Below are 16,332 nucleotides of genomic sequence, written 5' to 3'. Positions count from 1 at the left end.
TATTGGCGGCATATTCGAAACGGACACTTACCCCCATCGCCCCCCGCGCCGCCCGCCATCTTTTCCTTTGTTGACGAATTGTCGTGTAAAGCGCGCGCTTTCGTTCCTGCTGCTTTCGTCTTTTTATCGATCAGCCAGCGTGTAAGTTTGAAGCGCGACAGCGCGCGTTCTGACTTTTAATTGTCGTTTGTTTTATGTTTATCTGTACCGTTGCAGCGACGGGAATTTCGGGGAATGGAATTCATTGGTAAGTTTATTTATTGGAATCTCTGGTGTTCGAATTATATGATTCCTTGTTATAGAAGACTGATTTTTATTTTAATATTTGAAACGTTTAGAAATGTGAGAATATTCAATATAGGTATTGGAATTTTGTTACTGTTTTTTTAATTTACTGATGTATGTATTGCAGTAGAATCACATACCGTGGAAAATGATGAACGTTGTTGGTTTGAAAAATGGCAATCATTTTGGCGTTGGGGAATCTCATGTTGAACGGAGGACTAATTGGCTGTGAACCAATTTATAGGTATTTCTGTAAAGTACTTCCTTGTAGTATAAGCAAAGTTTATTATTATACCTGAAAATTTAGCCGTTCCAAAGAAATTCATTTAAAAGGTAAATAGCCCTGATGAGATAGATTGCATTTAAAGTGTCTCGCGTTAATTATTTTTTCTTTGCATCATCTGCATCTTAAAGTACATTTCAAGGATTTAATTTTAATATCCAAGAAATTGTAAAAGCTTTAAAAGATTATGTGAAAATAACATCTTTATGATATTACCGTCACCGACTTAATGACACAGTCAAGACACAATTTGCCTCCGCCATTACTAGATGTCCCCACATCCACGTAGGTAACGGATCTTTCAAATTCGTCGTAAATGGTTATGCAGATTTAAAATACCCCAATATCATTATATTTTTAATACCTACTTTCTGTTTTACCGACAAATGTTTATTACTAATCTATCGGTGCATTAGCACAACTTATAAATCTATGGTATTTTCCACAGCTTAAGAAAATCAGCGTTACTTATACTCTGTTGGTAACATTGGTGACTAAAATTCACATTGAACGACCAGTCTATCTTGACTCTCGTCGGTGGTCAAATTCCTGTAATACCCTGAGGGTAAGCCATTTGCCTATCAGCTTCATCATTACTCCACGGATGGCGCCATCAGTTTCAGGAACTGATCAGAATCCAATTTTTACTATAATTTGCAGAGATTACAACAGGATCTATTCTTTTTCAAAGTTCATCCCTTTAAAATATCAATAACGAGATACAGTATTATTACTTTTTTTTCTATCTTCCAGGAGAATCGACACGGTAAAATTGTTCCTAAAAATCCGATATCCAGAATTTTATCAATAATATAAGAAAAAAGAAGCTCGTCAGGTGGCACCGCCAAGCGGATTCAAACGGAAACGGTCCCAGTCTATAACCAGGCCCGAACAGTTTCATCGGGCATTCGGTGACTCGGAGTCATCCGGTAAATCACGATGCCAGCGTGTCGTGGCCTAGCGTATCGTAAACACGAGGGAACGTGTCAGTGTTAACGCGCGTTTCAACACGGCCTGTGATAGTATAGTGTCATCCGATGTCAATACACCTGTCTCCCGGGAAAAACACGTTGCTGTCGTAAGTGACACGCGACACACGTTTGTAAGCATGCCCGATGCACCGCGATGCAATTGCAACGTTAACATTAAGCGTGCTATCCTTCTGCTGCGTTAGAAGACGACTTTGATCCTGCGAGGCCACGTTACACGTGCCCATCGAACATGTCCATGAAGGTAACTCCTTTTTCTCGATTACAATTAATCGTGACCGTTTCTCGCCACGTTTTGAATTGAATAGCCCATGTCACGCGTGTACAGGCTGCCCCAACGATCATTGTGCAAACTCGAGTGGAAATGATCCCTCATGGACGAAAATTAAAGAGAATGAAAATCGAAAATTTATAATTGTATTTATACGTATATTTTGTTATATGTATATTTCAATGTAATAATCATAGTGAAGTACTTGAACAGGTAGGACTCGGTTCATCTTGATTATTGGTATAATAGCAACTGTCCCTTAACTTGGCTGACTATAATTTTAATTGTAATGGTCCTTAACACGTTGGATGCCATGGAGTCGGTGGCCTCAAATCGAATTACTATAATTTATTTGATTAAACTATGATTATTTGAAAACTTTTCCATGTTAGAAGCAATGCCATAATAATGCAGTGACATTCGACGAGATGAACCTGCATTAATAACGTGATTCAATTGCATGAGTTGATGCTACGTTATTTTCATTTTGTATATTTCTCTCGGCAAAATTATACGGCACTCAACGTGTTAATTTTGCTAATGAAACCTCGTAGGTATGTCGTTTCGAGTGAAACAGCGTATTTTTTTAGACGGTCCGCGCGTAACCGACAAGTATTCACGGAAGTAAAATTAATTGATGGAGTATAGCGACATTTGTGATCGGTTACGTGGCTTTTCGCACGAACCGACACGGAACTAGGTGAGATCAGGAAAATCTTACAAGAAACTGACGTCATTCGAGGTAATCAATTTTCAAGAGCCTTGCCCTGTTGATCTTACGGCGTTTGTTGCGTTGTCACGCGTATTGATGTTAACGTATTCAGGTTTCCAGACCGTCAACGTGAATCGAATTGTACCCGGCGTCCACGCGGGAACGATAAAATTTGAATTTAGCCCGTTAGATAACTGAAATCGGACACGAACAACGGATTCACTGGCTCGATAACAGGTTGGGATTATCGGTTACAGATACACGGGGTGTACGATTTCGTTCTATCACAAAAGTTTATTTGTAAACTGTTTATCGTATCGAAAAGGATTCGAGACGAAAGTTATTTGGTGTTAAGTGAAAGCACATTCCACATACTCGATGCCAAGTAACTTCCGTTTGGAACACCTTATACATAAACGACTTACGGGTAAATTTAAGTGACAGGTAAACGAGATTGACCAAATCAACTCGACTGTAATTTTAAAACATTTTATCGTTAACCCCTTGGTAGAGATTTTCAACATTATTCAACAAATATATATATTAATTCATTCGAATTCAAAGTAAATATCATTTCTCTGTAATCAACTATTATACTTAAAAGGAAATATAGGCATAACGTATGCTTAGAATTTTTCTCTTTTTCTAAGAAATTATTAATGACAAAGTAGCCATATCGATCAGAATTGAGAAAAATCATAGGCCAAGGGGTTAATGCGATTGATTGACTTTTCACATTTTATATTTAAAATCAATTTCTTTGTTATTGGATTTATTGCTATGAAATATAGAGAATTCGTTTGGTTATGTAGACATGGTAGTGTTAACAAAGGTCATCTCAAAGGTACACCATTTTATGAATCTCACATTTTGGATATATCAGGCTACACCAGTAATAAAGTAAAATAGATTCTACAATTCAATTCAGTTTTCGTTTAAAGAGAAATTTCCAAAATCAATTATACATGTATTAATGCATTACTTTTCTCTACTTTTTATTTCATACAATTGGCTAACGGTTGGCTCGCTCGCTCTGCACACGTGTATACACAGTCGTCGAGACTAGAAAAATATTTTTCAAGTCCAATAAGCGAAAACAAGAAGCAAAAGGTGGGAGTAGCGAGTAACAAGGAAGAGGTGGAACCACCGAGTGACCTTGATCAGCGAATATTCCCCGCACGCACGGGTCAACGCATAATCGTAGGTCGCTCGATCACCGATTACTAATGATCAATCCAGATCATGCGAGATTCAGTTGCTCCGTCGACGCATCGATCGCGTTTCAAACCGCGACGACCTACAAACACACGTCGCTGGAACAAAAAGCGGAACGTTGCACTCCGGCGACCGCCTCGCGATTTATGCCGCGAGCCGAAGAAAATAAAAACAAAATATTCATCGCGAAAGAAACTTCACGCACAGCTCTTCTTTTCCTTCTGCGTCGACGGCTCGATTTGAATACTAGGATTCAGGATCGTAACTTTAACCGGGGCGAGCCTGTAACGTTTGAATAAACGGGGACGAGCTGATTTTCTGGTAACAATGAAATGCTCTTTGGCAATTAAACTTGATAATTGACGCTGAAACTATAAAACATTTAATACGATTGATATGTAATTATGAAAATTGTATTGTCAATTTCTTCAGAGATTTATCATAGTATTCAAGTGAAACTATTTTCAAAATCATTTCGAATATTCAATGCTTTGACGGTATCAATAATTGCTAAAAAAAAGTTATTTCGACTGATAGTAGTTATAGTGTTAATAATTATGTTGCTTGTAGTGATTATGGATTATTGATGTTACTAGTTGTTCGAGTTACATTGTTTATATAATTGACTCTGAATAGTCATCACTGTATTTTGATTATCTTATTACATTCATTATTAGCAAATATTTCGTTGTTAGTTGAAATCAGCTCATTCTCTTCAAGAACTCCGAGAAACTGATCTTCCGCCGCGGAAACGTTGTTCATTGTGTCGATTCCACCGAAAACGCGTCGGCAACGGATTATTTTTAAAAGAAGGCGGCTGAACAATCTCAGGGATGTTACCATTCGTACACCCAGCTCGCTTAAAGGGTAGGCATATCAGTTGTAAAACATCTGGATCGAGGGAGCCTTTCGATAAGAGGACAGTGGTCGAGGACTTATCTCAAAATCGACGGACAAGTTTCAGTTCGTTGCGTCTTGTTAGACGCGCGAGAAAAATCTTCAACGGAGAGGAACGCGCGTTTCGGATTTAGGCTAATTCCCGGCGAGATGGCTCGATCTCGTTTACACTGCCAAATACCTATATTTTCGATTGTTCCCAGTGACCCCGCACGTTCGAGGATTATTCGATAGCCCGCGGTTAACGAAGAGAACTGAAAAATACGCGCGGACGGGTGAAATTGTGAAATCGGCAAGGCAATTCCGCTGGAACGATCTCAGTTGCAGTCGGACGCACACGATTCGCCCACCTTTCCCGATGATGATTGCTTAGTCGATAGGTCGCGTACGAATGCCCGCGGACTGGGAAAAGCAGAAACAAGGAACGTGGAAAACAGCCTGTGTATTCCTGGAAATCAGTTCAGAAATTCAGTAAACTTTTGCGCGAAGAATCTTGTTGCTACCTATTTCATTCCAGTCTAATATGTTGCAACAAGACTTTCGATGCTTATAACGTCATTGACGGTTTGGTAACGAAAACGTCTCGTGCGTGACACGTCTTTCCAACGCAAGAGGTTAAACGTGTTCGTTAAATTGCTTTGGTCGGAAGAAATTGCGTGTACAGCTGAAAATGAATTCAGCATGAGACACTATTAAGATCACTCATCAACCCCTTGCCGTACAATTGAGACAAGATTTCTCAATTTAACGGCAATCAACGTTGCTTATTACGGACCAAAGCAAACTTATCAATGTATTATCGTCAAATGAAGCTTCCACTTGGAATAGAATAGAAAATTGTCTCGCGTCCAAGTTGTCGATAGTAAAATACACGAGTTCAGCAGCGAAAGTGGATAGTAAATTTGAAACCTTCTGCGACGAGGGGACAGTTAAATTTCGTTGATCAGTGTAATCAACGCGTGCTTGGCTACCCGTTCACGTTCGCTCTGTATCTTTTGCAGAAAGAGTCTCCGTGGGACGTGGAGTTGCACTTGGCGGCAGCGCGCGGCGACGCCAAACGTCTGCGGGTCCTCCTGGATTCCGGGCGGGTCCACGTCGACTGCAAGGACAAGGTATAAAATCGATCGGCATCCTCTATCGCGCTCGGGACTTAACAAGAGACTTCCAGTATGCTTCTTGGTGCCCGGTGAAAACTCAAGCTTGCATATCTTTTGAATGTTCAAGCGCCTCCCGGCTACCCGACTCTTATTAGAGCGTGATACGGATAGAATGGTAGATAGAGTATTCGGATGCCTGGTGCCTCACTTGTTTACCTCTGGCAAACAACTTATCAGTCTTAGACGCTACTCTGCGCTTAAAATACTTGATGGTATTCGGACCTGACACTTGCCCGTGAGCGGTAACCAGTCGGTGACTCTTCTATTAGCTGCCCAATTACTGCTGGGGATCTCTCGATGGCTAGACTGGGAATCAAGATGATCAATTAGCTTGCATCGTTTTCACTCGGTTTTCTGTTGGTTTCATTTCCTAATTTCTCATATTTTTCTAGTTTGTTATTCGTTGATACGGTTATGTACTGATACTAGTTAGTGTCTCTGCTACCAGCTACCCAAGTATTGGTAGAAGATCTCTCGGAAACTGATCATCCTAATTCCTCAGTTTAGCCATTATCTTTTTCACTTAGTCTTCTGTTGGTTACATTTCCTAATTTCTCATATTTTAATATGAGAAACTATGTGAACTAGAAAGACACATGTCCCTGGTGATGATCGGTTACGACAGATCCTTGTTAACACTAGAACTACCGTACCGAAAATGACTGTTTTCGGTTCCCTTGTTTCGCAATGATTGATATCTTAAAGGCATTAGACACTCGGAATGACCTTGAGAATAAATAGCTCCACTTGAATACTATAGTGAACGTCTGAAGAAGCTGAAAATAATCTATGCTATAATTTTCATAGCTATTGTATATCAATCTTAATAAATACTCGGTAGTTCTAGTGTTAAGGACATGTATCACTCAAAGCCAATGCGGTTTATTCCAAGAAATAAAAATTGTAAGAATCAATATTTTATTTGCAACACATTCTAAAACTATAAAAGGATCTTCCGAAGAAACAAATAAATCCTCGAGTAACCACAGAGAATATTAGTTCCATTAAAATAGACAATTAAGAAATACCAAAAAATCGACTTAATCGCATTGGCCATCAAGCGACTAACGTATTAATCATATTAAACGCCCGGCAGTTGTAGCGTTAACGAGGCGCCAATCTGCTCAAGGGTCAGCCGACTAGTTATGCAAATGGCCGAAAGAACGGGTAGCCTGCGTAACGTTGCCGCTCGCCGCGAAAGTGGTTCATTAGATCACCCTGGACGCACGCGTCGCGCCGCTCCACTTCGCCGGCCCGCGGGACACCGTCTCCGCCGATGATTTCCGAATTCGCGATTCGATCGACCCCGCCGTATTTTCAGAGGGGAAACGGCGCCTCGCCGGTGACTCGGAAACGGCGGCGCGTATTAATCACGCCGTTAAGCAGCCCGTCTACTGTATACACGTCGCCGCGTAATTGCGACGATTGAGCGACCCGCCCAACAATTGTCCCGTCATTACGTGGAAACCGCGGATGCGGCGATGACGTGATTCCGACGAAATTATGAAAGGGAGGAGCGCGACGGAGTGGTGTTCCGATTTGGGAGTCGATGCGATGGGTCAATTAGAGGAAATAGATTAACTTAGAAAAGATTTGAGAAAGATAGGTCATAACAAATCAGATCGACAACTGTACTAGTTAATTTGGATGACACCGAATGAATCGATTCAATGAAAGTATTGAATCATAGACTCAACTACGTGTAATGCTTTGCGTAACCGTCAATCATCTTATTGATATTCAAATCTCAGATGTCCATTCGATTACATTAATACCTATAACTACGACTACAATACAGGTAATTATCCAATATCTATCGTCTTCCAAATCTCTCCGTAACGAGACACGAGCACACTCTTAATCACTCGTCCGATATCAAGATAAATTCGATTAAACTCATGACGCTCCGTAGGGAGGTCTGTTTTTTATAAGGCAGCAGGCTAGGTCGCTCCAGGGTGCCTAGATCCCTGGCAACAGTTCGAATTTATTACAGTTCGGGGTGGAAAAATAGACCGGCTCCCGCGAACGAAATCGGGCATCGATTCGGTTCTCTGACCCCTTTCCTCCTTTCAGGACGGGACGACTCCTTTAATACTGGCCGCCGCCGGAGGGCACATTGAGGCAGTCACCGAATTGCTCCAGCAAGGGGCGGATCCTAATGCCAGAAGGCTGGTAAGTCCTGGCCACGCGTGGTCTACCCGGCACGTGAATGAACTCCGGGAATGAATGAATCCCGCGTTAGCACGCGCGCCGCGCCGCGCCGCGCGTCCTTGCAACCCCGTTACCCACTCGTCGGAAATGCAGTTTCGCGACCGCCGAGCGGACGTCGCGGATTGGCTCGATTCCCGCTGGAATTGCCAGGCTATCTACGCGAAATCTTCGTTCCACTGGAAAACACCAATTAGCGTTGCCTTTCGCGATTCGCGATCGGAAAGCACGCTGGTTTTTCACTGTGGATATTGATTCGATGCAGTTCAACCCTTAACTTAAAATCAAGTGCCACGGAAATGACCAGTTTTCTGGATAGTTATTCTGTTTAGCTAAGAAGTAGCAACAATGATTCACTGTTTCGTGTTACCATCTTTGCATTATACTATTATCAACTTAGGTTATTGAGCATTTTGATTAGATGTCGAGTATCTTGTTATAATTATTTTCAAGTAATTCGGAAGTGTGAGTCATTGATGATTGACGTGACGTTTGACGCGTATGGCAGAGATCATTTTATTATATCGATCGTTGTTATTGTTGTAATGTTTACAATGAACGGTGTCTTTTGCTAAGTCAACTTGAAGTACTTCCGTTAAGGGTTAACAAAGGTCAAACTATTTATAGTACCGTAGGTTTTTATAGTATTTATGGTACATTAAAATAGGTCAAACTTTTATCACAGAACCCGTAGCGGAAATTGAAAGATACATTTTAATAGTAGATTCATTTCCATTTCTAGGGCAGAATTTACATATGTAGCGATGATCTTGCGGTAGTCTCTTCAAATCTGTTTATTACAATATCTAGTACTGTGAATAGTACCGCAGTGAACACTATAGAGTGCAGAGGGTTAGCGTTTTAATCATTTTCTGGAAGACATTCGAAAAACGCTCTACTCATATACGATACAGTCACGGTATTACGAATAATTGCAGCAAAAACAACCACTCACATATTAAGGGGTTAGTACCATAATCGAATATCAAAACGAAACTCTCGAATAGATCGATTCAAGTATCCCCAAGCTACAGCCGACGAAAAATCTGAATAAACTCTTACAGTTTCCATAGGAAAATAGAAACTCGATTTCGCTCGGTTAGTTGCAGCGTTGGTGATCGATACTCCGAGCACACGTGAATACCAAGCCGACGTCGAACGAAAAGAGCGGTCCAAGCAGCTCGAGGAACGCGTATACTCTCTCGTTCGCTTATCTAGAGCGTCTTATCAAAAGATCCATGACATTAGGTGTAACGTTCTAATCGCCTTTGTTGTAAACCGAGTTGTTTCGGGCCGTGAACGCGCGCAGTAACCATCCATCATCCTGTAAAGCCGAAGATCCTAAATCACGAAGCGTTCCCGAAAGAATTTCCAAGCTGCGATCGCGGCCTTAGCGAGCTGGATGCACCGCCGCCTTTCACTATCTACCTCTCCAGCAACTCCTTTTTGCCGTTCCCAGTGCTGCGTGTATATCTACGAACCTCCGGAGGAATTTCTTTCCACCGAAAGACGAGTGAACCGTCCGGCTGTATCGTAACTCAAGCCTGCCAATTATCTCGGCGCCCCGTTTTTTTGTTAAATATTCATAACCGACGAGTCAGCGACGCGACGTTTCTCATCCGCGAGAGTACGAGCGGCCGGCGCGGGGGAAACGGCCGGCTGATAACGTTCTATATTTATCGGGGCGATCTCCATCGCGCGGCGGCCGCCGCGGCGATAACCGAATCGTCGGATCTACGCGCGCTCGCGGAAACGCGAGTTTTTCACCGGTTGGCGTCGAGCGCGGTTTCTGTCTCCGTGTATTGGAATTTGTATTGAGTAGAAGGTAGTCGGTTCGTTTGGTGGTTGACACGAGAACCACAGTCGAATCGTTTCTATGGGGATTCTAATTGATTTATAATTCAGTTTACATGGTATTGGATTGATTTCTTCAGGAGTTTCGTTTGAGAAGCGTTTATGTTTTGAATAATTGTAGAAAGATGAAATTGGGGACGGGTGATTTTGAATGGGATGGTGTTAAGGAGGTTTCATCCGGTCAAACAAAAGGAAAAGCTTCGGTATCGAGCACCAGGAAGCGGACGGGCAGACCTTTTTAAGTGGCTCCGAGGATTTATCGCCGAGCCGGGGCGTCCCTTCGGTGTCCCGTGTCGTCGCGAGCCGCGGTATTGTATGCAAATCCGTGTACGCGATGTCCGCAGACGATTTTCTGGCGACATCCGGCCGGGACTTCCATTAAGAGTCGCGGGATTCGTTAATTGAATCATCGGTCCCATTGGAATCAGCGGCCCACGGGTTTCCCTTCTCTTTCTTTGTTTTTTAACGCGCCGAGCCGCTGGATTCTTCGACGCGTTGACTGTCGCGACGATGTTGAGGCTATTGTGCGTCGGTTGTATTCTTTCGTAGCGGAGATAAATGGATAGTGGTAGGTGGAAGGTCTGATACTGAATATTAGAAATATTATTATTAAGTGCTGAATGATAAATATTTATAATGCTGTTACTAAATACTGGGTGATATATATTTAAGATAGTATTAGTAAATATTAGGTACTATATATTCAAAATGCTGAATACTAGACGCTATGTACTGAAAATACTATTAGTAAATACTAGGTACTATACACTCAAAATACTATTAGCAAATACTAGGTACTATATACTGAAAATACTACTAGTAAATACTAGGTACTATATACTGAAAATACTATTAGTAAATAATAGATACATTATACTGAAAATACTATTAGTAAATACTAGGTACTACATACTGAAAATACTATTACCAAATACTAAATGAAAAATAGAATTACTATGCTCTATTTACACTGTCAAACATTTTAATACGACAATTCGCTTAGGCTAAGTGGGACACGTACAGCCTACTTTTCCAAAAAGAACTATTACATCGTAAATATCATTGACACTTAAGAATAAGAAATACATCTGCGAAAGCAAATACCTACATAGGTATAAGAAGAATAGGTAATTAGACCTGAAACGAGATCGAGCCATTTAAACCGGAATTACTGTATCGGTAACCGCCGCGACAGTCAACGCAGAAAGCGGCAATGCCTTTCGTATCTCGGACGATAGTAGGTTCCGATGAAACGCTTTGATTCGCAGAAGAACACTGGAAACATTCCCCGATAACGATCGCTCTTCTAGCAACGCGAGAAACGCGTCACGCGAAATTCCCGAGAGCCACGTGTTCGCGCGTTTGTTCATCTTGATTTTATATTTTTAGCGACCGAGTATGTAAACGAGTCGAAAGCTTAGCGGTCGCCGTGAAAAGAACCAGGTTCCTTTCCGGTTTCCGAGATCGAATCGAAGCGATGACGCCCGACGAGAGCCACGAATTACGCAAACAACACCGCCGGATCTGTGAAAATCGTCGGACCCGTTGCACAATCGTCGCGGCACGGGCTCCAGAATTAGTTTTATTAGCGGTTCACGTAGTAGTAATGTAGAATCAAATTTATTAAACGGAGAGTTTAACACTAGAACTGCCAAGTTGACTTTCCAAAATTCTTCTATAGAAACCTCGAAAGTGCATCTGTCGAGACTTCCATCACTCGAAACTTAGTTTGCGTATTGCTAAAACAATCTCTTTCGAAATTTCTTAAAGAATCTATTTCTTCAATGATCGGAAAAGAAGAATTTAGGAACGGGTCATTTTGATCCATCTTGTAGTTCTAGTGTTAAATCTCTAGAAATATATACAGAATAATAGGAAGATGGAAAAAATTACGATAGACAACGATTTTCCCAACAAACGTCATAAAAGCGATTAAATGTTTCATGTAACTAATAACTGCATCAAGATCCGCTGGATAACATAAGTTCTCATGTTTTCAGATATGTTCTCCATTATAAGAATACGTTTATCGAGATTTCGATCCTCCTTGATCGATTCGGTGGTTCTAGCGTTGTCCGCGGTACCGTCGGTGACGGACACGATCGGCCGATCTTTCGCCGTTTCGTTTTAATGAATTCTCGAATGGAGTCTCAATTACCGACGTCGGGGAGAGAGTCAACCGATGAAAAGTAGACGAGATGGAGATCGCGCGCGGGGAGAGCCGCAATTAACGGCGAATCGTTCTTTTCGCGTCTGTCGGCGGCCGATCGCGGCCCGATTACTCGAACGGGCAATCGGATTTCTATCCGACGACGAGAAGATCGGGCGTGTGCGATCCTCGAAATCAGCAACGAAAGTTCGCGAGATTAATTTTTAGAAACTTTTTGCGCTCTGTTTACACGATCGCCCGATACGCGGCGAAACGTTCGGTCGCAGATCGGCCGGAGCTTTCTGCGGTGATTCCGATCGGACACGCTCGCCAGTGAAAACGCGCAATAAATAAATAAATGAACTTACTGAATTTTAGAGGAATATGTTTGGCTTTTAACAGTGTTCACTCAACGCTGTAAAATTTTATATAAATTAATTCATTCATTGTGAATATAATTACGATTATAAATGATAAACCTTTGCGGACGAGGATTCTTGGAAATATACAAAACGCTCAACATATGAAGCTAAATTATATATCAGTTACTTAATTACTAGAAAAAATCTACGTGCTGATCTCTTGGTGTTCGACTAATTAGATAATTTATCCATGTCTTCTAAATTTAAACATTTCATCTCGTCGAGATGTCGATGTTCGTCCGCAAAGGGTTGATATAAATATAATTGTAAATATACGAATGAATGAATTATAAGTTAATCTTCACGTTAGTACTATAAATTCTATGAAATCGATAGTAATTTCTTCTGAGAAAAGTCGCTGCGTTTTCCATCGAGTTCTCTCTCGCGATCCGTCGCCGAAGTCGCGAGCAAGGGCTAATTGCGGATTGATTCACGCCGGCCAATTAACCGCGGAGACCCCTAGAGTTTCTAAAAACCGCGGCCTAGATAGCCGAGCATGTATTTTGCGTAGCGTGTAGCGTGCGTTTCATAACATCTGGGCAACGGTTCAACTGCGAAACTCGATTTTAATGCTAGAACTACCGGATGAGTCAAAATGACCCATTCCCGATTTCTTCTTTTAGAATGATTGAAAACGCACAGATGCTTGTCTGAGAAATTACTGCGGAAACTGATTGAGTAATACCTAAATTCATATACAAGTCAATTGAAATAATAACTACACTTGTGGCTCTCACGAAGAAGCTATCAAAAGTCAGTTTAACTGACCTACCGCTTCATTCTCATATTGTTTCCATGGATCATATCGTCTCCATAAATTGGCTTATAAAAATCCGCATTTGGACAAGTATCCGCAGTTCCAATGACGTTGTGAATGTTTCCCAGGTGTTAACCTTATCAGCTAGATAAGAGGTCGGCAACCTTAGTTAACTAAAATAATGTCAATTCATTATGTTTTATTTATACTCTCTTATCCTTGCGGTAGTTTACCAAAATAATTCTATGTGCTCTCAAATCATTGCAATTGAATGTTTTCTACCAGTGTGAACTCTGAACGATTCGAACGAACGTACAGAAAAATGTCATTTCGCTGAAGAGAAGGTTGCCAACCCCTCAGGCTAGGTCGAATCATCCCCGAAACGGGGGCCACGCGTTCTGAGGCGTGCTGTAGCCTCCGTGGCAACGTGGTCTCTACGTTTCAAGGTCGCCGAAGCGGAGCAAGCCGGGTTGCGTCGCGTTCGCGTGTTCCCGGCGCGTTTTCAACGGCAACGTCTGCCGTGATATGCAACCACCGGCGCGGCATGTGCAACGGCTCACGTGGATCCGCGGGGAACGCTTGCGAAACCCGTCGCCGCGGTCCGCCTGCAACGCGGATCGCGCGGCACGGTACGGTATCGTTCGTTTGCCGCAGGGTTGTCCAACCTTTTAGCCTTCCTGGGCCTCGTTGGAAGAAACCGGGTCGTTGCGCATGTATTAACCCTTTGAGGACGAATGTCGACGTTTCGAGGAGGTCAAACTTTCGTGTTTGGGATACTATGTTGTAAACAAATGATTTATTTAATTAGTGAAACAGTAAGAGATCAGTATAGACATTCGATATATAATTTGTATTTATTTACTGAGGCTATAGATATTATTATTTGAAACGTGTCTATATTATTATATCTGTTAAAAGATAGGGGGCGTAGTAGCGTAAAGGTTGGAAACCGCAAAGAATATTCGTCCGCAAAGGGTTAATAGCGCGTTCAACTTGTATTCGCAATATTGTTGAAGCGCTTTTCATTCGCAATCTCGTAAAGTTTGTTATAATTTTCTGTTGAGCTGCTGATTGGACTGGTCTGCCAATTGATGGCTAGCTGGCCTATTAACAGGGGTCTATCGCGATGCGTTTTGTCCGTAGTAAGGGTTCAATAGGATCAATATGCAGTCCGTATACAACTTATAACAATCAGACTTTCCTCGGTTTCTCCGTGTAATCAGTATAGCATCCAAGTGAAACTATTTATTCTCCAAACAATTTAACCTTTTAGCTACGTCCGGGCTAGTCGCGAAGCTATACCTCGGTGCGGCAAGGTTTGCCGCGGTCTGCATGCCATAAATATCACTGCGATTTAAGGCTGATATACTTTTCTGTGCAATTACGTTAGATTAGATTATAATGTGCACGACTATCAATAACAGAGAAAGAATTGGGCCGCTCTAATGGCGCACCGTTCCAAAAGATGGTACACGCGAGAGCCGCCTTAATGGCGTACGGTAGTTAAGAGATCAACACTAGAACTACCAGATGACTGCTAATGATTCCTCAATTATTCTTTCATAGTAATTGAAAGCAATAAATACTTCTTCCGACATCTTAATCAATTTCTATGCTTTCTATAAAAGAATGTTTAAAAATCGGTTTACTGCTCGTTCTAGTGTCAACACCTTCGAATACCAATAACTGCGAAACAGGAGAACTGGAACCCTCGGTTCGTAGTTCTCCTGGTAACAGGTTAGCACCGAAGACAACGCAAGGGAAGACGAAAACCGAGCAATTAGACCCGCGATCCTAGTCATCAGGCGGTAGACGAGCAATATCAGTTCGAAAATCGTGCGTGGGCGTTCGTGACACACTGATCCCGCCCGCCTGCCCGTTGCGGCGCTTGTTTGGCCTCGTTCGCCGAGCAGACTTTCGACCGGTTCGATTGCACTTTTTGGTCGTTACGTATCGTCGCCGCGTATCGAGTTTCGCGGATTTCTATTCGGGGCCCACTCTTGTCCGTGACTCGAACCGATCGACACCGCCGTCTCCCTCTCCGATTCGGTTCCGGCTACGCGAACTGGTCGGTCGAGGCGATTTCCCAAAGTTCGCCGAGCGGTTTCTAACAATTTCGAGGCAGCGCGAGCCGCGAGGGCGGCACGCGAGCCTGTTGTACCGCGTTAAAATAGCGTGCGCTGGAAACCGGATTGCGGCAGGAAGTAACAAGTTCATTATAAATCGACGACGCCCGGCCCCCCCGTCGCTGCGCCCTCTCTCTTTCTCCCCTGGACGATGGGAATTAATTGGCGTGCTCGTACGAGATGCGTTCGTTTTAAACAGAATGTAGAACAAACTGCGCGTTTAGGCGCTGCCTAGAGGAGATCTCACGGTGCGCTCTTTTGCTCCTTCCGAGTCGATGTTCGTTATCCGAATCGCACGACATCGAAACGGTACCGATCGTCACGTTCGGGTTGCTGAAGATTCGGAGTCTTCTCGAAAATTGTGAAAGTAGAAATCTACAACGCGTTTAGAATCTTCGAATGCAACGGTCTTTTGATTCCGATGAAAGTATGTACTATTTGGGGCCGTTTTGATTTGTCAGGTGATTCCAGCGTTAACCCTTTGCGGTCCAAGTTCTTTCACTTTGGAATTCGCATCCGTGTTCTTTAGTACTAGAACTACCGAGCTCTGAAACTTTTTGAAATTTCTTTATATAGAAGCTATGGGTATGGATTTATTAAGATTTCGGTTGACTTGTATTTCAGGTGTTATTCAATCAGCTTCTTTAATTGATTGTTAAAGATGTCTTTGTAGTAATTGTAACAGAAGAAATTAGGGATTGATCAGTCTGACTCATCTGGTAGTTCTAGTGTTAAGTCGAGTGTAATCTGTAGCAAATATACTTAACGGTAATTATATTAACTGTTAATAGTTCAATAATATATAATTGCTATATAGTAATAATATATAGCTAGTTATATTACTTATAGTTCTACCTATAGTTGCCTATAGTTGCTTATAGTTCATTAATATATAACTTCTACATAGTAATAATATATAACTAGTTACATATTATTGAACTATAAGCAATTAATATATTTACCGTTAAGTGTTTTTGCTACTACTATATTCAAATTAATTGAACGTC

The 16,332-nt window shown here is 42.0% G+C and overlaps 1 protein-coding gene across 3 annotated transcripts in view; it reads left to right on the top strand.

Moving 5' to 3' along the window:
• Positions 1 to 21: 21 nt before the first annotated feature.
• The window catches only part of LOC116432212 (uncharacterized), a 22,253-nt gene continuing 5,942 nt past the window's right edge, over positions 22 to 16,332 (top strand). Inside the window, exons 1-8 of one of the 3 annotated variants that reach the window (XM_031988763.2) lie at positions 24 to 141; positions 217 to 247; positions 413 to 529; positions 1,017 to 1,133; positions 1,322 to 1,646; positions 1,743 to 1,801; positions 5,654 to 5,764; positions 7,883 to 7,981. In XM_031988763.2, the coding sequence (XP_031844623.1) occupies positions 1,790 to 1,801; positions 5,654 to 5,764; positions 7,883 to 7,981 (222 nt within the window). In that variant the 5' untranslated portion in view covers positions 24 to 141; positions 217 to 247; positions 413 to 529; ... (1 more) ...; positions 1,322 to 1,646; positions 1,743 to 1,789. Of the gene's footprint in view, positions 142 to 216; positions 248 to 412; positions 530 to 1,016; positions 1,134 to 1,321; positions 1,802 to 5,653; positions 5,765 to 7,882; positions 7,982 to 16,332 lie in introns of all 3 variants that reach the window. The other 2 variants (XM_031988762.2, XM_031988764.2) reach the window with 2 other exon arrangements.

The sequence above is a fragment of the Nomia melanderi genome, chromosome 11, assembly GCF_051020985.1.
Source record: "Nomia melanderi isolate GNS246 chromosome 11, iyNomMela1, whole genome shotgun sequence".
NCBI classification, from domain to species: domain Eukaryota; kingdom Metazoa; phylum Arthropoda; class Insecta; order Hymenoptera; family Halictidae; genus Nomia; species Nomia melanderi.
This window is presented reverse-complemented; position numbering and strand designations above follow the sequence as displayed.